At 45.8% G+C, this 25,600-nt stretch overlaps 1 protein-coding gene across 8 annotated transcripts in view; it reads right to left on the reverse strand.

The window, feature by feature from the left end:
- CABIN1 (calcineurin binding protein 1) overlaps positions 1–25,600 on the reverse strand; it is a 1,271,888-nt gene that overhangs the window by 129,119 nt on the left and 1,117,169 nt on the right. For all 8 annotated transcript variants that reach the window (XM_078667788.1, XM_078667793.1, XM_078667787.1 and 5 more), the window contains one exon: positions 1,160–1,234. In XM_078667788.1, the coding sequence (XP_078523914.1) occupies positions 1,160–1,234 (75 nt within the window). The remainder of the gene's footprint in view (positions 1–1,159; positions 1,235–25,600) is intronic.

Here is a 25,600-nt window from a genome sequence, read left to right on the forward strand (position 1 = left end):
AACACTCCTTCATTGACTCCAGCAATGGATCTACTATGATCTCTGTCAGCCTGACACCCAACTGAATCCTAGTTCTTATTTCAAAATTAGGATCCAAGACAGCTTTGTGCCAATGCATCATTATAATCACTTGGCCCAGTGAAAGATATTATATTTTCCAGAACTGCCCTAAACACAGACAATGCACGCAACCACATAAACACAAATCAGTCTACATTTTAAGACAATTGCTACTCTGGAAGTGGGAACTAGTACAGGGATCCTAAGTAGAGCTCAATCGGTGCACACGTGATACCTCTACTATTTATGATCACAACTGAGGCAGATGAAAGCTCAAAGTTTCTACTTGATTCACATAACACCAAGAACACACACAATAAGGTCTATAAAAAAGAAGATGAGGCAAGTGTATGCTGTATCTTTGGCTCCTAAGATTTGCACCTAGTGGCCCTCAGATGACAATCTTCGCTCTTATGTCAACAGATTATTCATTCACTAAACCAAATAAAGCACCATCAACTAAAAGCCATGTATAACATATTACTGCAGCGACAGGTTAAAGCTCTGCAGTAAGTACATTCCAACCAACCTTACTGAGTGACGAAACAACAGTGGCAATCTCGCTCAGATCCACACTGAACATAATTAACGGGCCCTGCACTATTTAGTGACCCTTGTCCCCAGAATTGTTCATCCCATGCTCCTGACTCAAGCACACTACTCCACAGGATACCAGTCTTTCGATGCAATGACACAATATCAATTTCAAGGCTTTCACCCAGCCTACTTACCCTGAAGCTGGTGTATCACGGATCACGGATGCAGCATTGGCAAGAACAAAACCTTCATAGCAGAACTTACCTTCATTTGGAATAAAGATGGATAATGTCCCTAAACAGAGGGGAAATATATTTCGCAACTATTCTGCAAGTGGTTTTACATTCAGAGTCAGAGCATGACTGGAATGAGTGAAAATTGAAAGAGGCATTCAAATCACATTCCATTTACTCAATTTGCTCACAAGTCTCTTTTCCTAACGCATCCCTCAGCATCTTTCTCCCTTTGGCACTATGCTGGAATTGATCTCCAAGTGAGAGATTAAATGTCACTAGGATTACATGCATCAGTCTTTTGCCTCTGTATCTGTTACTATGCCTACCTGTCTTTGGGTTGACGTTCCCATCTGTGCCTGACAGAACTTGATGGCCTGCTCCAGGGCAGCATCCTCGTCCACCTGCAGCAGGAACAGAATATTGGGTCACAGGGAGGAACTCCCAAATACAAAAGTGCGAAAGTGATCTAAAACCATATTCATCCAAAATAATGTTACCATCCTAAGGAAATGCTAAATAGAGACATGGTCTCTGCAAAGTGAGGGGAGGAGAAAATAGCAACAAGAAAGCGAGAGGTGGATGAGAAGGGAATGGCAAGAATGTGTGTGTGAAAATGAAGGATATTTGATGATCACCGAAGACAAGTGGGAACAGAAAAAGCCTAAGAGAATGGAGGGAGAGAACACCTCAGGGAATGGCAATGTGTTGAAGTAAAAATTAAAGTCTGAAGAACAGTGGGAATAGGGATAGTGATGAGTAAGACTGAAGGAAATTTAGGGAAGACCAGAGGTACTTGTCGGAACATGAAGTTGGGGGAAATGAACAAATGGTGTGGGATAACTAGAGGGAATGCGAAAAGTGCACATAAGAAGAATATGAGGTGACTGTAAAACGTTAATGGCTAAGACATCAAGGCAATGTACTAAACTCGGAGTATTGGGGAAAAGGGAGACAAAGTAATAGAAAAATAGAAAAAGGTGGAGAGTATAACCTCGAGAAAAGTTGCAGAGTGAAGTGGAGGAGTTAAGATAGAGAAAAGAAGAACACAAAAAGAAGAACAGAAATAATACAAACATCTGGTGCACAAAAATCAGAGAAAGTACTAGGAAAGGAATAAAATGAAACTAGGAAATACTAGCAAGAGGTGAAAGCTGGAAAGAACAACGAGAACAAATCTGTCTTAAAGAAGACAGAAATATTATCAATCAGGGACACCGAATTTAGAGAATAAGAAAGAATTCGAACCGGGTTGAGAAATAAAACTAATACATTAATCACCTGTCATATATATTTCTTTATTCGTATTTATTACCTTTCTGTTTTGTTCGTTATGTTGCAATTTCTGACCGCAGGTTTATATTGTATCATACGTTAAATAATAATAAGTGGTATATAAAAAAAAAATACACACTGTGTCTATCATGATGCTCGAGACAGCGTCTATTGCAAAAACATGGACTCCCACAACACGGACCCACAAATATCTGCTGCAAAAAATATCTCTGATCTAGGACTACCTTTCACTAGTAACTCTGTTATGTGCAGCCAAATTCACTTCTCACCTATTGCTTCATATTTTAGGACTGGCTTGATTTTGGAAGCAGATAATTATGTATGGTAGACATTAGTGAGTTTAAGTTTTTGAAGCCGGAGATATTTTAGTCAATGACTTCACATGCTGCTCTACCAGCTTGCCTGATGAGAATCCCCTACAAACCTTAAAACTAAGTTCCATTGCAGCTGCTGACCAATTCGGCTGGCACTTGAGCGCTTCATTTGCCATGAATGGAATGGAGACGGTGCAAGGCTGAGAGCGAACTATACCTGCAATATATGAATGATGCACTGCAACCCATACATTCAACACGTGGAAAGATGATAAATTAGGAAATGGGCGGAAAAAAGCAGCACCATCCACCAGTAACTGGGCAAGCACGGTCTCTACGGATATTGCCCAAAAAAACAGAACTGTGTCGACGTGGTACTAAGTGCAACGACAAAGCCAATAGGCTGGCTTTGGCAGGCTGGTGCCATGTTTACTTTGTATTTGTTTTAATTGCAAGCACATCCTATAAAAGTAACAAGCACTCTGGGCAGGACACCCATCTGCACCACAATTCCACCTCATACCCAACAACCTGGGGACAGCACCTGGCGCTAGCATTTACTCACCCGGGGGTTGGGGGGACAAAATGACAGGGTCATGCGGTATATCCAGGGAAGAAAGCGCAAGTGAAAGTCTGGACAGCTACACAACGTTGTGGGGCGATACAGCAGTTATCTTCGTCACCCACTGACAAGTATAGCTTGTGGTGGGAAAATTCCACGAAGAGCACGTGGTAGAGAGTAACCCCGCTCTTCTCAGATACAAGTAAGAGGTGTTAAGCTGGGAGAGTGATGGCACCGGTTTATATTGGACTCCGTTCTTCCCAGACCATTGTGATGGGAGGAAACTCGGAGCGACCCCACATAGATGGTGGGAGAGATGCAATTTAAGGAAATTATGAGAGGCACCGACTTTTTTTGTTTTAAGGGTTGGAGTAATGAAACCTGCACCCAGGCAGATGATCTTATGTCCCACAACCATCCCCGTGAACGGGTCACTTCAGTGATGAGGGCAGCCCCCACCCCCGTACCCAACCAGGACCCTTGTGTTTAGCATTTGAAATGTGATTTTCCCCACTATATTGGATGCAGAAAATATTTTCAGGCGCGTAGCTTGTTACTCCCTAGGAGAGCGCATGTTTTTTTTTTTTTTTACTTGTGATTCTACCTAGGAAGCGTTGAGGTGTCCTGCCTCTGTTCTCTCTTTTGGTGGGCAGGGGCTGCTCTTCTGGGGTAAAAGTGTTTGCTAAGTTCATAAGACCCAGCGACGCGCCCGTTTGAGTGTACAACCACACAACTGATGGTGTTACGTAAGCTTCACCTTCATTTATATTAAAAATATCTCATCTGCTCCAAAAACGTAAACTGAGATGTGTGACCTCCCGCCGGCTTATTCAAAATGTCAGGAGGGGTTTAAAATATGCACCGCCCTTGAACGGGGCTGATGCACGCCCCCACCCGTACTCACCCTACAACTCCAAGAGACATCAGCTCGGACTAATACGCCTGCAGGGGAAATAGCTGCATAATTTTTAATCTTAAGAAATCCGATGACATCCATCTAAAAATAAACCAGTACTTTTACAGGTTCATTGCTGCCTCGAGATCGGGCGGCACCACTAACACACAGAAGCGCATTGCAGAGAAGGTTGTGCAGTACCACGTCTTGATCGGTTACTTCTTCAACTCCGCTAAGCTGCCTCTGCTCATGCCGGCAACAGCACAGTTATCGGAAAAACAAAGCCGCGAGCGGTGCGCGCGTGCCCATATGCTTTCAATTATCGCGCCCGTGTCTGGGCACGATAATTGAAAGCATATGGCAGGAAATGCACGTAATAGACACCAATAGGCCAGGGGCGGAGCTATGCGCCCGCCTCTGGCCTATTGGTGTCTATTTCACAAAACAACATGCAGGGAAAGGCCAATAGCAGGCCGCAAATGGAAAATCACACGCTCGAGCGTGTGCATTTTCAGGTACATTTTGAAAACCCGGACAAAAGGACTACTGCTGCGCAGTGTATCGCTAGGCGCGAGACCTAAAAAGGAATAAAGATGACACCATATGCCTGTAAAAAATGTTTATTTTAAAAACATTTACAGAATTTTATGTTTTACTAGTAATATTTAAAATAACGCGCTTTTATTTGTGAAATACGTTTTATTTTAATTTGTGACAAAAACAATAATAAATCACCACCTAACAAAACACTCAATTCAGATGCAGTTACAATCTCTTTTAAAGACTTTATAAAGGCAACTTTAAAAACAGAGGCGGAATAAACCACCATCTAACAGGCCACCCACGTTGGAGACAAAATAAACAACAGGCACTTTAAGTTAATATAAAATATAAATTGAATAAAAATGAACTAGCTATATGAAAATGAGAAGAAAGAACTGTTGGTAGGCAATGTGAACAATGCACACAGGCTGTACACAGCCACAAAAAGTGAAGGGAGCTAATGGGTAGAGTAAGCTGACCCTCAGCTCCATGCGGTGGTGGGCAGCAGTAGAATGTGAATGCCAACGTAACAGACCAATCGGTCAAATCTGCTGACGAAAAATCTATGGAAGCATAGTAATGTATGGTTTTTTTGGAAGAATAGTCTGGAGAAACAGCTAAAGCTGCCTCTAAGGCCAGAATTAACAAGCATTGGTAATGCCAACAGGTCAAGCTTAAGAAAGCACTGCCAAGCCAGGCATAAAATTCCATGTAGGTTAAGGACAGCCCTTCTCCCATCTGTGCTGCTGCCAAAAAAAATAAACACTATAAATAAATCCTGGCTCCCAGCTTGTGGGCAGAGCTCACATAATTGTCAGTCGATAGTTGTACTCTAAAGCCAGTCCGTAAAAAGTAGGTGAGGTAGTCAATCCTTAAAGAACACGTTGATTAGCAGGTCTCTGGCAAGTGAAAGAATTTGTTTCCTCTATGGACAGCACCACTTGGCGTAGAGTGGAGTGGGAGAGAGTGGCCTAAAGTAGCAGAGCGTTGATGAATGGAGTGGGGTAGGATGTCTTAGAGCATCAGAGTGGAGTAGAGGCCAGCAGAGTGTGTAGAGTGGAGTCAAGTGTTGTAGAATAGAGAGTGGCAGGGTTTACTGGTGTGTAGTAGCGAATAGTGGAGTACAGTGTCATGGAGTGTTGTAGGGTGGAATGTCATAGGGTGCCGTGGAGTGTTGTAGAGTGCCGTAGAGTGGAGAGGTATGGAGTGGCGTAGAGTGGAAAGGCGTAGAATGGAGAAGCATAGAGCAGGGTAGAGTGCCATCAGAGTGGAGCATAATATCATAGAGTGGAGTGTTTTAGAGTAGAGTGGAGTGTTTTAGAGTAGAGTGGAGTGTTTTAGAGTAGAGTGTTGTAGAGCAGAGTGTCCTAGAATGGCACAGAGTGGAGTAGAATGTTGTAGAGTGGAGAGTCATAGGGGGGAGTGTCATCGCGTAGAGGAGTTGAGTAGTGTAGAGTAGAGTAGATGTGTTGTAGAGTGGGATGGAGAGTCCTAGGGATGAGTGCTGTGTCGTAGGGTTGAATGGGGTGTCGTAGCGTAGAGTGGCATGGAGTGCCATAGGGTAGAGTGGAGTGGTGTAGTGTGGAGTGACAGAGTGGAGTAGAGGGTGACAGTGGAGGGGAATAGAGCAGCAGAGTGGAGTAGAGTGACATAGAATAGAGTGTTATAGAATGGAATAGAGTAGAGTGTTGTAGAATGGAATAGAGTAGAGTGTTGTAGGATGGATTGGAGTAGAGTGGAGCGGACTGTTATGTCGTAGGCTGAAGAGTCATGTCGTTGAGTGAAGTGCCGTAGAGTGGAGTGTCAAAGAGTGGCGTTGAGTGGACTGGTGTAGGGTGGAGTAGCATACAGCTGAGTGGTGCAGAGTGGCATAGAGTGAAGGGATGTAGGGTGGCGTGGAGTAGACTGGAGTGTGCATGGTGTGGTATAGCCATGCAATTACAGACAACATATTTTCAATTGAAATTACTATTACATTTGCACAGACATTCAGTTTTACTTATAAAACTATACAGCGCACAAGCATTTGTGGAAAACAGCATCACATAGTCTACTGATTTGCTTTGATTGTATTAAACTATTTGTTTCCATCACATTTCAGAATTACAAAAAAGTGCTTTCCTAATTCTGATGTATTCTGAAATATTTGTATAGTTAATTTCCTGGCATTTAAATGTAGTTGTGTGCTAGGAAAAGAACGTTCTACATCCTTTCCCATCCCCAGTAACCAGCAAGATGGTCACATAAATCTTCTCACTTTGCAGTCAGAGAAAGAAAAGTAAGCACCAATCTCCCTCAGAAGACAGGGCCAAACTTTTGACCACACTACAAAAATGACAAGATAAAAACAAAATGTAAAGGCTTGTTTATTGCTCATTCACTTCTGAACAATTTTAGTACCCTCTATTCCCCAACTTCCAGAGCCTTGGCATGGGTGTGGAATTAAGGAAGAGCATTGCTCAACCCCTTAACTGCTGCCCTCGAAACCGCCCCATCCGAACCCCCCCATAAATAAATTTAGAAAATTAGTAGACAAAAAATGCCTATTTGTGACGCTTGCATCCGTAACTTTTTGTCACAATGGCCGATTTACAAAAGCAATACACTGTTATGTCGGCTAGACCCTTCTGGTAGCGGGGATATATAGGTTCTCCAAGAACCCAATGTACCCAGAGCCAACAACTAAGCTGCACTGTACAATAGTTTTTCATTGTCTACTGTGTGGGTAGACAAATTCATACAGTGAAATATGTAGAGTGTATGGGAATTAAGGAAATTATGTATTTCGGAAATGGGCACAATATATGGAGTTTCGGAGCAGTAGTTATTTGTACATCTCTGGAATTGCAGGTACAGGTACTAGCACATGATTTAGAGGGCATTTTTCAAAAAGTCTTCTTTTATACACACTGGTTTACATTTGGAAGGCACAAATGCAGCAAAATCCAGTTGGTAATAACAAATGTTCTACTATTCTATGCTCTTTTATGTTCTTCAATAAAACGGTACCTCACTTGTGTGGGTAGGCCTAGTGCCCACACAGGAAATGGGTCAAAACACAACATGGACACCACATTTTTCCACTGAAAACTGACCCTGTTTTTCCCAATTTTTAGGTAGCTGTGGATTATGACCCCAGCTCAGCTGGCACCTAAGGAACCCTAGCAAACCTGAATTTTTTTTTAAAACAAGAGCCTTTTGTTTTGCAAAGTGGGTACCTCTGGATTTTGAGCCCATAGCTCAGCCAGCAACTTGGGAAACCTAGCAAACTTGGCATATTTTTTAAAACTAGACAACTAGAGAAATCCAGGGTGGGGTGACTCGCGTAGCTCTCACCAGTTTTTTGTTTTATCCAGAATCCCTTAAAAAACCTCAAACTTTGACTAAAAAACATAACAATTTTCCTCACATTTCTGTGATGGAAAGTTCTCGATTCTGCGGGGAGCATCAAACTTACTTCCACCCAACAATTTTCGAAGTCTCCTGATAAAAATGGTACCTCACTTGTGTGGGTAGGCCTAGTCCCTGTGTCATGAAACGGGCCAAAACGCAACATGACCACATCCCATTTTTTCACTCAAAATTGACCCTTTTTTTGTGCAAAGTGGGTAGCTGTGGATTATGAACCCAGCTCAGCTGGAACCTATGGAAACCTAGCATACATGCACATTTTTGAAAACTAGACACCTGGAGGAATCCGGGGGGGGGGATGATTGCGTGGCTCTCACTAGGTAATTTTACCCAGAAGACATTGCAGGGCGCGAAAAATCCTACAAATGTTACTAGTCCTGCAGTTCTAGTAACTTGAAAAATCTTCTCAACCTAACTGTAACGCACTTGACCTCTGTCTCTGAAAGCGAACAAATGTTACAAGATAACAAGATTTAAAGGCATGTTTATTGCTCACAAAGTGAATGAGCAATAAAGTCAATGAGGTCAGAAGTCAGTTTGTCGTCCTACTCACCAGATAGGGCAAGTAGGCCCTTAAAATAGCTTGTCCTGAATAAATCTGGCTCACCATAGCGAGCAGGCTTGTGAATTTTTCGAGCCCTGCATTGTACACATAAAACTTTGACAAAAACCACACATTTCCCTCAATTTTCTGAGACGGAAAGTTCTGGAATCTGAGGGAAGCCACAAATTTCCTACCACCCTCTGTTCCCACATGTACCCCAAAAAGAACGGTATCCCACTTGTGTGGGTGGGTCATGAGACCACGACACAAAAGGCCCGCAGCTTTACGTTGATAGATAAGCAATGGCTACATGCTTAAGTATCCTGGGGAGCAGAGACTGTTGAGGCTTTAGGGGTGCGGGTGGGGCATGATGTTAGAGTGGGCCAGACCCACCCCAGTAATTTATCAAAAAATATCTATTCCTGTCATACAGTGGGATTTCTGCCTCCCTGCCCCTCCACCCCCCCTCCCCCCGGCAAATTGGAAGCGCACCTCGAGATGGGGGTGGGCCAATGCCACATTGTTACAGCCACAGCACTTTGTTTTGCCCCCAAATCACTGGTGTCAGATGTATTTTGTACCTCCTGCGGGCAAGTTTGGGGCAACCTCCCCAATTGGGACAAGCCTCCTATCTACTCCCAGGAAGGCAAAACGATACTATTGACCCCACTGGGGTAGGGGTTTGGCTCGATGCCAGGGTAGGCCACCGCATCCTTTAGTTTGGTGCCATTTGGAAACCTGATGCCTAGGCCCGATCCACCCAGCGCCCCCCAAAAATATTGTCTGAGTACGGACCCTAGTGTATAGTGGGATCTCTGGCCTCCCATTGGCGGGTGGGGTGGAATTCACCTCATCTGCTGTCAGGGAGGGTAGAAAGGCTGCTTGCTTTGTATCTGCAGTGGGGGGATAGCCATGCCCATGAAGGGTTGCCCCCACCCCTAAATTAATTAAAAAAAACGTTTCCTGGAGTCTAATAGGCTTTCTACCCCTTCCCCCCCTGGGAGGGGGGGGCAGAAAGACCGATGTTGATGGTGGGGGAAGATCGGGGGTAACTAGCCCAAGCTGCTCCCAGGGGGACAGATGCACCATTTTGTTGGGATGGGGGCTTGGCCGTGCCCATGGTGGGCAGCCCCCACACCAATTTCATTTTTAATCTTTCCCTACTGTCTAGTGGGCTTTCTGCCACCGAAGGGGGAGCAGAAAGACTGTACTCATCTAATGGGCTGCTCCCCACATCACTGAAGTCAAGGAGGCGGATCTCTGCTTGGGGATCGCTCTCTTGTGGTGATCCACTGGGAAGAGGTAGCATTGGAAGGCAGGGCTTCTCCCCTTTCCAATGATATCTCTCCCAAAAGAATCAGTGCTCGGGGATGGGAGATATGCCCCAGAGCACTGATTTAGTGAAATTAAAACAAGTTAAACAAGCCTATTGGCTCATTTTACTTTCCCTTTCCTGTAATGAAGTCTGTGCGCCCGGCGGCAAGGAATCTGCAGATAGACACTACCAGATAAGGCGTTACCGAAGGTATGTAACTTGTTCATCTAATAGAGACTTCTAGCCACAGATTCCTTATCTTAGAATAGATACCCAAGCAATACCTCTCTGAAGGACCGAATGGGCAAAGTGACCTTCGCAACAAACAGACCTAACTGTCAAGGCAGTAGTGCTTAGTAATGTCTGTACACATGTCCACGTAGCAGTCTGATAGATGTCCAGGACAAGGAATGCACAAGCTAACACAGTGATTGCAGCCTTGGCTCCTTTGGAATGACCCCCAAAGCTCACTCACCCTACTGGTTGGTGTAATGGCCACTACAAAAACAGTCTTGATGGCCAAAAGACGTAGAGGGCAACTATGCATGGGCTCGAATGGCAAGCACATCAGAAATGTCAAGACCAAATTAAGGTCCCACTTGGGCATCATGAAGGCTTTTTGAGAACATGTGCTTAAGAGACTGTCCTTTGTAGGACCTATGCCAAAAAAATGTATTCCCTTACTGCTTGCCAACTGCCAGTTATGTTTAACCCCTTCGGTGCGGCACACGTTCAGCGGACGTCGCGTATACTACCTCGTTAGTGCTGCACACGTCCGCTGAACGTTCCGGCGCAGCGGAGGGGTTAAGGATGTATAGAATATTGGGTAATTGGTAAAAACCCAGTTTTTAGATTGCTAGTGGTGAGGTTATAAATGTTCTATTCTTAGCATAACTCAGCACATGTTAAAAGTTAAGAAAAAAAACTTTGAAGTTCAGTCATTTGAGAGAAGAAAAACACTAACACCTGGCAACAACAATTGTCACATGCCCTGAACAGACAAGCCAGGTCCTCCCTGAACTGGAACACAATCAATCTTGCCATTTCTGATGTGCTTGCCATTCGAGCCCATGCACGATCAATCTAGAACTGATTTCAATCCTTCACTTTTTGTATACTTCAGATTGTCACAATAAGAAGGACGGGTATGCCCAGATATGGGTCCAGTGCACACTGTCACTGGAACCAAGCTATACCTGGATGATGAGCCCTAAACAGGCCGAAATCGTCACTGGCTTGCTTGTGTTCCGGTTCAGGGGGGACCTGGCCTGGCAGTTCTGAGTTACCATTGGAGCAGGGTTAACACTGGTTTACATTTGGCTGGGTCCAAACTTAGGTGACAAGGTGTGCAAAATAACGATGGATTGGGGTCCGGCATTGAGTAATAACCAGTGGCTGAGATTAATTCCAGCAAGCCACCTATCACTTTTTCACTGGACCTACCAGTGGCAGTGGCTCAAGGCAAAGGCTTTCTGAGCAATCAGCAGGTTCTCATCAGCCAGCAAAAGGCTGACATTCTACACAAATCTCAGAGAAAGAGGTTAGAGCACACTGCCCAAGGACTCTTTCTACAAGTTCATAGGGATGAAAAGAAAATAAGTGTCTTTCCCTTGTGGAAACAGGCAACGCTCACATGGGGGAAATGAAAGCTGAAAAACGTCTGACCATTTAATGGGAATCTAGAGCAGTATTTATCCCCATGTCAGATAAGTAAATGAGTTGCTGTCACTAACATTATCACTTTTTAAAAAAATGTTTATATTTCTTTATTGATTTTGCAAATAGTAAAAAGAGACAAAATATCAAAACCGTAACATAAGAACGTGTACGTACAAGGGTGAAGTCAATCACTAACAAAACTTTATCATCTATATGTACATTTCTGAATTAGTAGCAATAAAGGAAAAGGAGAGACATGGCATCAATAGAGCGAGAAGGAAAATAACAAGACAAGCAATATAGAGGGGAGCATGATACATAGAGGGCAAGAGATTGCATCCGGGAAGCGAAGTCAGCCACAGATGGGGTTATGGCCTTACATTCTGAGGTGAAATAATACTGTTGCCTTCTCTGATTATAGATATTTGCATCAGAGTGAAGTACTCTTCAATCGTGATTGGGCTCCCAGGCCTCAAGTAGAGAAAGCAATAAATAGGTACGCAGTGGTTGCCATATGTTTTTAGGGCTAGCCGTGGGTGGCTGTAGAGCTGTGCAGGTATCATTCATGTTGTCACAGTTCACCAGGTCATGAATCCACCCCTTAACCGTTGGGATAGATGTAACCCCCAATGTAGGGACACATGGCGCTTAGCTAGTACAAGTGCAATAGTTGCATAACGGGCAACCCCCGCTGGTAGCGGCCAAACATAGCCCAGTAGTGCCGTCAAGGGAGGTGGAGCAAGCTTGGTCTCGATCATTTGTGACAAGATGCAGAATACCTCTTAATAGTAGGCAAGTATAGGCGCACAGTTCCAAGCTAGGTGACTGAAGTCTGTGTGATCTGCTGCGCACCAAGAGCAGCAATGGGACCTGGTGTAATAAAATTTAGCTAACAAATGGGGGGTAGCTCAAGCGAGGTGCGGGTATTTGAAGTGTAGTCATTTGAGTCGGTGACTATTAGAGACTCATCTAGTCTGTGTACAGCAAAAGTACCACGTGAGATCCGGCAGTGGGACACCCAGATCTCTCTCCCATGCTGCTCTAGCTCCCCTATCCACAACGGGCTTCAGCGACAGAGCCATGTGGTATAGCTGAGATATCAAGTAGGCCCCATCTGGGGTAGTAATGATCAGGGATAGTGGGGGAAAGTCAAGAGGCTGCTCAGGGGCGATCAGGGTTGCAGCGCTTAGTGTGCTGTGCAGTCTATGCAAAATAAATCTGTACATGTGCGATACGTCATGCTCCGCTGCCAGAGATGTGACAGAGCGTAACCCAGTATTGGTAAAGACATCACCCAAGTTGTGCAGTCGACAAGGGGCCAAGGTTCTCTTGGTGAGTGATTCTGCAGTAAGCAGTAACCAAGGATTATCAGCAACAGGAATATGTGGAGAATATACATGAGCAAAACCAAGGTACCTCTGGAGTTTGGCCCAAGCCCACCATGTGGTTGGGAGTGTTTGTATTTCTGAAGCATTTCTAGGTAGTCCTCGTGGCAGGAGTGTAGAAAGTGGGTATGGGTGAGCTTGTGAACATTCCGGCTTCCAGAACTCTAGATGTACATCAAGAAAAATGTGCCTGCGCCACTAAGTAAAAAAGATAGAAATCAGGAACACTAAACCCACCACGCTCATTTGGTAGGATCAAGGCTTGCCAGCTAATGCGAGGTTGTTTTCCGGCCCATATTAGGCATGTAAGCATGCTACATGGATTGTCAAAGGACGTCTAGTCAATACTATAGGACAGTTGAACAATAAATATAAAAGACGGGGCAGTACCACCATCTTTATAATCGCTATTCTACACGCGATGGACAGGGTTTTTTTTAGCCATCAATCAATTTGGGTTGATAACTTATTGATTGCAGGGCCATAGTTTAAGAGTACAACCTCAGCGCTCTGGCGATGGAGATAGGTACAGAGATACTTGAGGGGGTCTGTGCACCACTGCAGGGAAAACTCCAGGGGACCAGTCACTGTGGCATTTGTTAAGGGGAAAATCTTAGATTTGTTTGTTGACCGCAAGGCCAGATATCGCCCCAAACCGGACAACCTCACAAAGGATAGGGGAAAGGTTGGATTCGGGGTCCCTGACAAATAGCATTACATCGTTTACGTAGAGAGACACCAAGATGGGGCCACGGTGGAAAGGGAGGCCTCTCGTCAAGTGGCGTTCTAGAAAATGTCGTACAAGTGGGTCCATAGCTATGATAAATAGAATAGGGGACACAGGGCATCCCAAACTACTGCCCCAGGAAAGTACAAATTAGTCTGTTATAATGCCATTAATTTTTAAGTGTGCTAGAGGAGTCGCATATACTAGGTGGATAAGATCACAAAAACCCTTAGGTACAAAAAGTTTTCCGAGCGTGGCCAGAAGGAAAGGCCACTGAAGTGAGTCAAACACTTTTTCAGCGTCAAATAGAACCGCTGTAGCGGGGAGATCCGGATCTGATTAAGAATAGAGAATATGGTTCTCAAATTAACTGATGTGGGGGGGGGGGGCTAGCAGCCAAGTATGGCGGCGGCATAGTGTGAGAGCTCCCGAGGGCACTGCGGCCTAATTATCAATCCGACACACTGATCCGGCAAATTGCTCACCCGAAGCGGCTGTAGTCGGGCCCGGATCCGCAGCGGCATAATCCGACCCAACCCTGGCGAAGAACGGAGGCTGGGAAGTGCTTAATCCTGCACTGACGCCCTTGGGCCTGTGACCGGAGGGGAGCACCGACCTTGCGTGCCTGTCTGGCCCCGGCAGAAGTGAGGCCGGGCTGGCTTAATTCTGGAGGCGCCCCCCTGCACCGAGACCGAAACACAGAAGCAGTCACCCGAGTGACGGAAATACTGGAGGGGCCTTCTGGGACACCGCCGAGGCGCGAACCAGCAGAAACGCCTGCCAGCACCTACAAACTGCTACCGGAGGAAGACGGCGGCTGCGGTTGCAGGCGGGAGACAGAGCGGCCGGCGGCGCCCCGCGCGACTGTACGACTACCAGGCAGGGGGGCGACCTGGTCGGCATAACTGCGCTGGAAGGAGTGCGGCGTGGAGAGCCCCACTTGCCCTCTGCAACGGCGCGACCGACCCCAAGTGACACTGGCCTACGGCGGTGAGTACAGATGCCCCCGGGGTCCCGCGGGACACAGTGCCCGCACAAGGCTGAACACCAGAGGGGGTAGAAACGATCATCCAGACCCAGTGGCAACAGCAACCCTGTCCCGGAAGGGGAGCAGCGGGGAAAACGCTAAACGGGAGGAACCCTGGTCAAACTCCAACCAGGCTGTGATATAGGAACCGTGTGTGACTCACCAGTGGTGCTTCCAACACCCTGCACGGCATTCCACCTAGCTGTGCAGAAACTGGCTTGACCCAGCTCAGAGCCCAACAAGAAGATTGAAGAAGTCGTCCCTGCTCGGGACACGACTGGAGACGGGTTGCGACACGACGCACTTGGCACGCAGATTAGTGGCGTTAACAAACCGCAGTTGCCCCACCCGGTTCAGCGACCTACCTGACGGAGGCAGCCCGGAAGAATCGTACCACAAGTGATTGGCGAGACTGGAGAGGGGTCTGTGCCACTTTGACAGGTACGCGGCGGCAGGCTCTTTAATACCCGAATTGTCCGTGGCGCGTTCGACGCCCCTGCCACCAAAAGATACAATACTCGGAGAGGGACACTCTTCCAGGCCCACAAGGACACGGGGCCCACGCCGGTCCACTCTTCCCTGACCAACGCAGACGGGACGGAGGTCGCCGCAAAACACTGACCGCGATACGGACCGGAACCGAACCGTTATCCGCAAAACCCCGAACCATGGCGGGCAGAGGTACCAGAAGTGGATCAACCCAGGCCAAATTGGATAAATTTGCCTATAGCCAGCATGGTCAATCGCAAAATACTGGGCGAAACTCCACGGGCACTACTCAAGTTACGGAAGGGACCAAGACAGTGACACTGGAAGACATTATGAGAACCCTCTCAGAAGTCAAAACTACGGTGGGCTCCATCTCCTCTGAGGTTACGCTGCTACGGGCGGACTTCCAAAAAATGACTGAACGGGTATCCCAGGTAGAGGTAGTCACAAAATCTCTTGTAGAAGACACATCGGAGCTGCAAATAGCCATGGAACGTATGGAAAAAGTCACCAGGCTTCCACAGGACAAGCTGGACGACCAGGAAGGGCGTTCTCGAAGAAATAATGTACGCATCCTTGGACTTCCAGAGACAGAGGGGAAGAGAGCTATGGACCTCTACGTCGAAGACCTCATAAAAAACAAACTGCAACCCAAAGGTCTGTCTCACTTCTTTTCAGTAGAAAGGGCACACAGGGTCCCTGGCGGAACACCCAAACCAGGAGCCACGCAATTTTAGAGACAGGGATGCGATCCTACAAGCAGCGAGAGTCTCACCACCTGTTAAAATTCACAACTCAACCCTGGCTTTCTTCTCGGACTACACAGCAGAGGTGGCCAGACGCCGTAAGTCCTTTACGGAGGTGAAAAAGGCACTACGGGACAGAGAATTGCCATACTCTATGCTGTTTCCAGCCAAATTACGGATTGTAGCTGATGGGAAGACATGGTTCTTCGACAGGCCGGAGGTGGCACAGGACTGGCTTGAAGGCTGGAGACAAGCGGGACAACCTCACCGTACACATAGGGATCGGCCAAATCATCGTAACGGCAAGCATATAGACAGACAGACCGGACCTTCGGCACACCGAATCGGAATGGAAGGAACGGAGTCTGCTGAGGCACAGGATCTAATTGACTCTGGACAGCCAGCCCCTGTCGATGAGTAGACAGCATATGAGACGGATTGGGTACGAAGCGGTGGACCTTGGGCCTGCTGCAGCTGAGTAGGGGGGGCAAAGCCGGTGCCTGTAGGGGACTCACCAACCCCACGAGCAAGTAAGATAGTTGGGGAAGGGCTAAAGCACTCTGCAAAGTTGGGGAAACGGGCGGGGGTTTGTCCGTGGAGCAGGGGAGCAGGGAGGGGGGTCGGGGGGAAAGTTTTATTGTTCACGTTTCTGTTCGTAGTCATCACTCAAATCACACGATATACAGTCACACTAAACACCAGCATGCTCCTGTGCACCGACACGGGACGCAGCATCTGCACTGAGTCTAGCGACACGTTCTACATGATGCTATCCCAATGTCCCAATGGCCCGACCACTTCATGCTACACCCACTGAGGGTACCCCTGCGACAATGGAAGTGCCTCCACTGCGCCTGCTCACTTGGAACGTCAGAGGCTTGGGGGATAAAATAAAAAGGGGCTTGGTCCTACAGGCCATTAAGCGACAGGGCCCTGATCTAGTACTACTCCAAGAGACACACCTTGCAGGGACAACATGTAAAGCGCTTGATAGGCGCGGCTATACGATGACGGTACATGCAGAATTCACTACAGGCTCCAGGGGGGCAGGGATACTAATGAAAAAGACATCGCCCTTTATAGTAACACGTCACAAGACGGACGACCAGGGTCGCTTCGCAGCCGTACATGGCCAGTGGGAGGGGAGGCCGCTTAACGTGGTCTCCGTATACATCCCCCCGGCGCTTCACTCCGTAGCATTGCCTGCCCTAGGTAAATTCCTCCTAGACCTCCCTGAAGGCGACACGATCATAGGGGGGGACCTGAATGCAATAATAGACCCTACGCTAGACACCTTTCCCATCAGAGAACGTCCAAGAGGAACTGCATCACTCCCTGACTTTCTGGACGCAATGGGCATTACGGACATATGGCGACATCTCCACCCCGCGACACCGCAATACACCTTTTACTCCGCCGCACACAATAGCCTATCGCGAATAGACTACTTTTTGTTCCTAGGGGTTGGGCTGGGGTCTGTAGACAAAATAGACATCCTGCCTAGAGGCATATCGGACCATTCACCAATTTGGCTATCTCTTACCACCAGAGACAAGAAATGCGCTAGAATCTACCCAATATACCCAAATTATCTGAAGGTCCCTAAGATCAGGAAGAAACTTAAATTGGCGACAACACATTACTTTGACGAAAACGTTGGAACGGTGGCCTCACCATCGGTCCTGTGGGAAGCGTATAAGACGGTCCTCCGGGGTGCAGCGATAGGAGCAATAACAGGACACAAACGGGATTCCCAGCGAGATCTCACAGAGATAGAATTGGCACTTAACGGCGCAAACACTGCCCATATGGCAGATCCCACCCCGGAAACAGCACACACACTGCAATTGAGGCAGCGACAATACCAGGCACACCTCACAACGAAAGTCCAGGGCTATATTGCCAGCACGGCGCATAGAATCTATGATGTGGGCGACAAAGCAGGGCGAATGCTGGCGTGGTTAGACAAGAGAGGGGGAGGTGCGAGGGGTATTCAGAGGCTCCGCTCCCATGACGGCCAGCTGCTGACACATCCAGAGGACATTGTGCGCACACTGGCAGACCATTTTCAGGAGGTCTACACCCCAGAACGTGTCGTCACTACACAGACGGCATCGATCTCGCTTGATGGCATTGCCATCCCCAATATAACACAAGAAACTATGCGAGACCTCGAGGTGGACCCGACGGGGGAGGAAATCCAATTGGCGATCCAGGCGCTGCAGTCAGGAAAAGCGCTAGGCCCCAATGGACTGCCCGTAGAATGGTATAAATCGATGGCCTCAGAGCTTAGTAGACCTCTATTTGACATGTATATGGAAAGCATGGAAAGGGCGGAACTACCGCTTGACCAGCGTACAGCCACAATTGTGGCTATACCAAAGCCAGGAAAACGCCCAACTGAGTGTACCTCATATCGCCCAATATCCTTGCTTAATGTAGAGGCCAAGGTGCTGGCTAAACTTCTGGCCAGCCGTCTGATGCCACACCTGCGCACCCTGATCCACCCTGACCAATCGGGCTTTATGCCCCACAGAAGTACAGCCCTGAACCTCAGGAGGGTTCATGGAGTACTGGCTCGCTCACACCTCCTCTCGGGGAAGGCTGTGCTTCTTTCCCTTGATGCCAAAATGGCATTCGATCTAGTGGAATGGGAATACCTTTTTGCGGTGCTTGCACGTATGGGCTTTGGTCCAAAATTTACGGCTTGGGTACGACTACTCTACACGAACCCGGTTGCGCAGGTGGTAGCCAACGGCCACATCTCGCCGACATTCCCGCTGGGCAGGGGGACTAGGCAAGGATGCCCCTTGTCACCCTTACTTTTTGCCTTAGTGCTAGAACCCTTAGCAATCCTGATTAGAACCACGCCCTTATTCAAGGGGATCAAATAGGAGGAAGGGTGGGAAGATAAAATCTCCCTGTACGCGGACGACATGCTCATTTATATGGTTGAACCTGACCACGGGATCCCAGCCTTACTGAATCTCTGCAACACACACGGGAAATCATCAGGCTATACCCTGAACTGGTCAAAGTCGGTAATATATATACTGAAGGGCCCAGAACCGAGGCTGCAGGAGGACTGTCCTCTGGCATCACCGACGACCTCCTTTAAATACCTGGGCATCATCATCACAAACAATGAAGCAGACTTCTTTGCCAACAACTTAAAACCACCCATGGAACGCCTACGTGCTGACGTTAAGCACTGGGCGACCCTGCCCCTGCCCCTCCTCGGAAGGGCGGCCCTCTATAAAATGATGGCGCTTCCCAGGTTCCTATATATACTGGAGAACACCCCGCATCTTGTCCCACCGCGGTATTTTAAACAGATTGCTGCGTTAGTCTCCAACCTACTCTGGAACAATGGCCCGGCGCGTATAGCCTATGATAAGTTGGTAAAAAGTTGGTATGAGGGTGGGATTGCGCTGCCCAACGTTCAGCTGTACTACTGGGCAGCCCAACTTAAAATAATTAACCAATGGATCCATACTCCGAGGGACGACCCAGCATATAGGGCGGACTGGTCACAGTTGGGATCGGACTGCATGCTCTCAGTACTATATAATAAATCACAACTTAAAAAACTGACGGGTCCAACACAACACACGGCGGCCTTGTGGCACATAGCGCAGGCGCAATTGGGCTGGAAGGGGCGGATCACCAAAATGACGCCACTGTGGGACACAAAGTCACTGGGGAACCTTAGATTATGTAAAGGATTTACGCAATGGGACTCCATAGGAATCTCCACAGTGGGGGAACTATGGGACAAGGACACGGTAGTGGCGTTTCCACAACTCCAACAGCAGTATGACCTCAACCCCACTGAAACGTTTAGATACGTGCAAATTCGACACGCACTACTCCGGGCGATCCCAGCAGGCACAGAAATACCAGAGTCCTTGCCGCTAGAGGATAGATTACTGACAGACTTTCTGCAACACAGCGCGACTTCCCTCACGTACAAAAAACTGATCAACAACCTGGAAGACCCTACGCTGAAACTCAAAGAAAAATGGGTGGAGGAAATAGGTGAGGCAGATGAATCGGAATGGAATGAGGCACTAGCCTCCCCGAGGGAGGTGGGCATTTCGGCAAAGTTCAGGCTAGTGCAGCTCAAAATTCTACACCGCATCTACTACACTAGAACACTGCTTCACAAAATACATAGGGCACCTCACCCCTTCTGCTTGCGGGGATGCGGGGAGGAGGGTACACTGTTTCATACACTATGGGACTGCCCACAGATACAGGAATTCTGGAGGCAAATTCTGCGTACAGTGTTACAAACGCTTAAGATATCCATTTTGCCAGAGCCACGCAAATGCCTCCTGAACATCTGGGACCCAAACGACCTAGATAGATATGGACTAATTTGGGCCACACTGGCCATGACAGTGGCTAAGCGAGACATCGCGCAGAAGTGGGGGGCTCCAGAACTGCCTACAGCGAACAGATGGGCTAAAAACATGGACATGCTGATGACTACGGAAAGGACGGTGTATGTGCTTCGGGCTTGCCCCCGCAAGTGGAACAAGGTGTGGGCGGCCTGGAATGTCTACAGGGGAGAAATATATGAACCTTTGCCGGAAGGGGACGACCTGGACTCTGAGGGGGAGGATGAGTAAGGGAATGGATGGAGGGTAGCTACCGAAATGGACCATGTGGAGTGACGTTTTATGATAACTCTGCTGAAATGTGACTCGGGGCATGCTGTATTGCTGATGGGTGGAGAGGAGCAAAGGAAACATACCTAAAAGTGATGACTCATGTTTGGTTGTTTAGAATATATAAGATGGGGGATACTAGATAGATAACACGCAGCGAAAGAAAATTCAAGATACTCCGGATACTGCTATATGAACAAACGGGAAGGAATATGAAAGTTATAAGTGGGGTAGAATTAGTCACGAATTAAGAATATGTAATAACTGTTGTGTCCTACAGATATGAGAATGTACGAATACAGGACTAAGAGTTTGATTGTACTAATATACATGCATCGTATACCTTCATCTTAATAAAGATTTAAAAAATTTTTTTTTACTGATGTGGAGCAGTTAGGGAGGAAACCACATTGTAAAGGGGAAATGATTGTGTTCATAAGTAGGGAAAGCCGGGTGGCCAGGACTTTTTGTACAACTTATAAAAAGACAGAGTGAAATCGTACAGACCGGGCGATCGCAAGCCGCCATTCAGGTCATCAATGGCTTGCAAAATCTCATCGCAGGAGATAGGAGAAGCGAGAAACTGTTGTTGCACCGTTTCCAAACAAACGATGGTGACTTAGTCAATGCTACTATGGGTGTGAAGCAGTCAGAGAGTGAGACTCACATCATTGGCCTTAGGGAAATTATTCACTTCCCCACCTTGGAATGAGAATTGCTGATGTAGGCATAGACTGCATTAGAAGCAAGAAACTGACTGAGATTTAAATATGCTATTTTATCAAGGAAGCTTAAAAATGCTGAATATTTTACTCTTCATATCCTCGGAAACATGCATGATAATTAGAAGAAAATAAGCGAAAAATGACCAGTGTGGATGAATCCATCTTAAATTCTGGAGAACCTCTGAGTGGTACTTTCTTTTACGCAGAACAGCGGTCACCTCTAAATTAGGATTCTCAAGCAAGGAAGAGTGATGGCCATATTTATGTTAGGCACAGTCATTCTAGTATTAGGATTACTGCACTGCCCTACTGAAAGTCCTTTCAACCTCAGGTGATCTTAATTACAGCTAGGCTATCCCGTTTTAGATTTAAACCTATAACAACTGATAAAACCCCACTGAAATGACAATAGCCCTCATCAGTGGAAACATGTGAACACTGAAGAAACACCTTCGCAACCACAAACTAAATGCCATTCAAACAAAGGAAAAGGTGAGTGAAAGAGCCATTTTTATTTCTTCCAGAGGGGCCAAAACAATGTAACTTTGTTATACAATCCAGCAGCAAGAAAGACAGGGCTAACATTATTCTGCTTGATTTTTGTTGTTTGGGGATGTCACTAAAATATTGTTTCTTCTTCCTTTTGCTTTTTTCAGTTTTGTGGTCTTTGGTCTAAAGATGCAGGGTTCAGAAGCATGTTTGAGGTCTTATTTTTTTTTTTTTATAAACTGTCTTAAAGTTCTTACCAAATTCAACAAAGATTGGAGTGATATTGTTTGTATTTGCTGTAATTCAGCTACGTATATGAAAAAATGTGTGATGAGCTGAAGTGCTTCCCTGTAAGAGATCCTTGCCACTTGCTAGATGGTATGCTCAAAGCATCCTTGCAATCTTCAGAGTCAATGAAGAATGCTAATGACTTTGAAGTCCATTCTGGTGCACTGTTTCTTTATGTATGGGAATTAAAACGCAAATTTTTCTCATTGTGTGCTTAGTGTGGCATTGAAGAAAGAGTCACCCCAACTGTGTAATTTAGCCAGTGGTTCTCAGTCCTAGAGGCCGTGAATGCTATATTTTCTATGTGGCGACCGTTTACAGAATGTTTCCTTAGTGATGATGCCAAATGCAAGAAATGTGAGGCTCTTTGGTTGCATATTGATAGTGAGGTGAAAAAAGTACACTCTACTGCATTATTCGATTTTTACGTGGAAACATTATTGCTGTAGTAGACATAATAAAAAATATAGAGCCGGAAAACACCCTTGTCTACCAAGTGTTCAACATAATGGGTGTAGATGTGAAATATCATCTGGAGAATAGGCTGGGTGACACTTTTAATGACTTTGGCACTGCAACATGTTCGATATTAGAATTCTTGCTACTTGGTAAACAAAGAAATGTTGAGGAGCAATTCAGGAAATTAAATTTTGCTAGTGTAAGAGAATTAGCTTGCAATGATGCATAGAAATGCCCTTCACCAACCATGGCATTTGAAGTCAATGAAGCCTCACTGAGGTACTCTGCACAAGTCGTAGATCCCTTTCATAAATGGGAATTTTCTATGAAAAGTACTTCTTCATTTTTTTACCACTTCAATAACTGAGGGCCTATGCGCCCAGTTCAATGCATATAATGTAGAACCTGTCCCAGAGAATCACAATCTTCAGGTGCACCAGTATTGGCATGGAAAGCTATGTCAGCGACCAGAGTTAGCAAATTCTGTACTGGCTGTTTTGGTGTTGCCTGTCTCAAGTTACAATGTTGAGAGGGCCTTTTCACAGAGAAGCGTTTACATGGGAAAGAAACAGCAACTGCGCATGACCAAAGACTCACTACAGAAGTATTGTATGGTGTACTACAATAAGTTTGATCTGTAAAAATGTATTTGGATCTCATATATCCAGTACGCACACTGTCTATACACATTCACTATCACTGCAGAAAAAGAACAATAATAAACCCAAAACATTCCATAAACATCAGAAAAACACTGTTTCTGTTGTTTTTAATGACACGAAAATATGTTACCACTGATAACCACTGTTTTTTTCAAGTATTGAAAACACTGGAAAAGACCCACGAAAATTTTCCAAAAATAGAAACTGAAAACAGAAAAGCCTAATTACAGCGAATTGTCAGTCTCCTATTGGATAATGACAATGTTCCGAACCTCAGCAGATGCTTAACCATTAGCGTAGTAAACATGAAACCAGAATAAGCAATGCAAGTGAAAAATAGGAGCCAATATGAACCAAAGCGACAGTGCAATTATGAGCCTGCATACCTGGCATTCAAGAATTGTTCTCATGCCACTGCACCCCTAAATATTTCCATTTCATTGTTAAACCTTGATATATTTAATACGGCCTGCAACTAGATAAAAAAAACACGTAAAGACCCTACCATTCTATCTTAATCTGTCACAAGATCCACAATCAAAAACAGAAACATGGTTTATCAAGCGTTTTATCTAAACGCCATTGCTACCAATATCCTATACAGACTCACACACAAGGTAGAGTCTAGCTCTTAGGAACAGAGCGCAAATGCCTTACATCATAAAGAATCCTCTGTCAAAATCTAGGCATCTATCCACATTTGTATAGAGGTTCTCTCCTGCTACAGCCCTTCTTTAAAAACACCTCTTCCATGACTGGTTTCCTTGTGAAAAAAGGATATTGAGTTGAAGGTTCCTCAAACTCTGCAACTCAGTTGATTTTACCAAGAGCAGGTCTCAAAAGCCTTTGCAGAACAGCTCGCCAACCTACACCTCTTAGGGACTTTCCCTCCAACTGCGTTCATGCACTAGACACAAACACGCTCACACATTACTTTCCCCACCTAATATTTCAGGGACAACTTCCACTGCTTCCATATACTTTATTTATCAAACATAAATGGCAGACAAATTTTCATGGTGCAAAAAACAAAACCAAATACAATCATTATACAAAGGACAGCCATATCCACCCTCTGATAAATCAATTATTTTCTAACAAAACCTCCAGACGGCAATATACTAATTAAAAGAAATCATAACTAAAAACACTTTCTAGGTATCACAAATAAAGGTCGTCACAAAGCATCTACCCCTCCACCTCCAACAATCCAAACACTCCTCTGTTTTGGCATTAGCCACCTTAGTGTAAAAGGTCAAGTAGTTAGGAACAATGCAGCATATTACAAATGCAAAGGGGCCGGGCTGACATTTCTCTGCTATTGTACCCAAGTAGGAGAAACTCACCCTCCTAAAAAGTAATACATTTGCACAGGGATGCAATTAGAAAAGGCAGTGCAGGAACTGCAAACTCTAGAATGTAAGGCAGGAATTGAAGGACAAAAAGGTCAGGCAGACGCAGTCCAGTAGCAATTCCCCGATCAGGATCTATATTCTATCTGCAGGCAAGTATGTAAAAGGTGAGGACACCTGGGTTACACAGAAGGAAATAGTGAGGACAGAGAGGCAGCCACAGTTCAGGGCATTTCCCGGAGGAGAATGCCTTTTCTTTCTGCAGGAACACAGGACCTATATTAAATACAGTGAATGTAAACCGTAACTTTTGCCAAGAGAATATGACCTTGCTAGGTTATCACAAAGACACTCTTAATGTTTGGACTATAATGGACAGTGACTTAAATTCAAACTATTCTGAGGAACTTATTTTGTGTTACAAGGACAATGGAGAGGAGATAAAGAAAGTGAAGACAGTGCTTTATCTATGTTTGGAATTTTCCATTATCTTGTATTCAAAATCAAATACCTGAATACATCAAGCACACACATGGTCAATTGTGGTAAAAGCAGATAAACTAAAAACATCCCCATTCTTTTACTTCTCATACATTCTTCTCTCCTTAGCTCCAATTCTACTGCACCCATTCTCTTTTTCCAGTCCAGCCGGTATGTGCCTGTGGAAGGTGGATGGGGATATTACATTTGAGGGGTGGATGGATTAAGAGTGATTATGTGCTTCTAGTGGTGTGGATGGTGGGTGAGTACGTGGTCGAGAAGCATATGGATCATAATGTGTTGGCATTGAGGGGGAAAGGCAGAGTTACAGAGAGGTTCTCTGAGAAAAGAAGAAGTGGGTTGTACCTGTTGGGATTGGTAAAGTGTGCGTGTAGAGTTCTGATGTGTGTGTAGATGGGACAAGGTAAAATACCTCTGTGGGAATTTAGTAGGTGGCATATAGAGGGCGGAAAGGTGTCTGTGTTAGTGTTATGTTTCATACAGGTGCCAGATATAGGCTCAGGTAGTAACCAGACCTTTCCTCATAACAGTTCTTGGTACTGACCTTTTACCTAGTTACGGTACTGCTTAAGTGACATGGGGTTTTGTCCGAAAACTAGCCTCATTCATAATGCAGGAGGATTCTTGGAATCTCAGCAGGAGTACCATCTCCTGAATAATAACTATGTATAAGGGTCATTCCTTCCGTCGTCCTAGTCCGACATGGCA

The sequence above is a fragment of the Lissotriton helveticus genome, chromosome 11 (assembly GCF_964261635.1).
Source record: "Lissotriton helveticus chromosome 11, aLisHel1.1, whole genome shotgun sequence".
Taxonomy (NCBI): domain Eukaryota; kingdom Metazoa; phylum Chordata; class Amphibia; order Caudata; family Salamandridae; genus Lissotriton; species Lissotriton helveticus.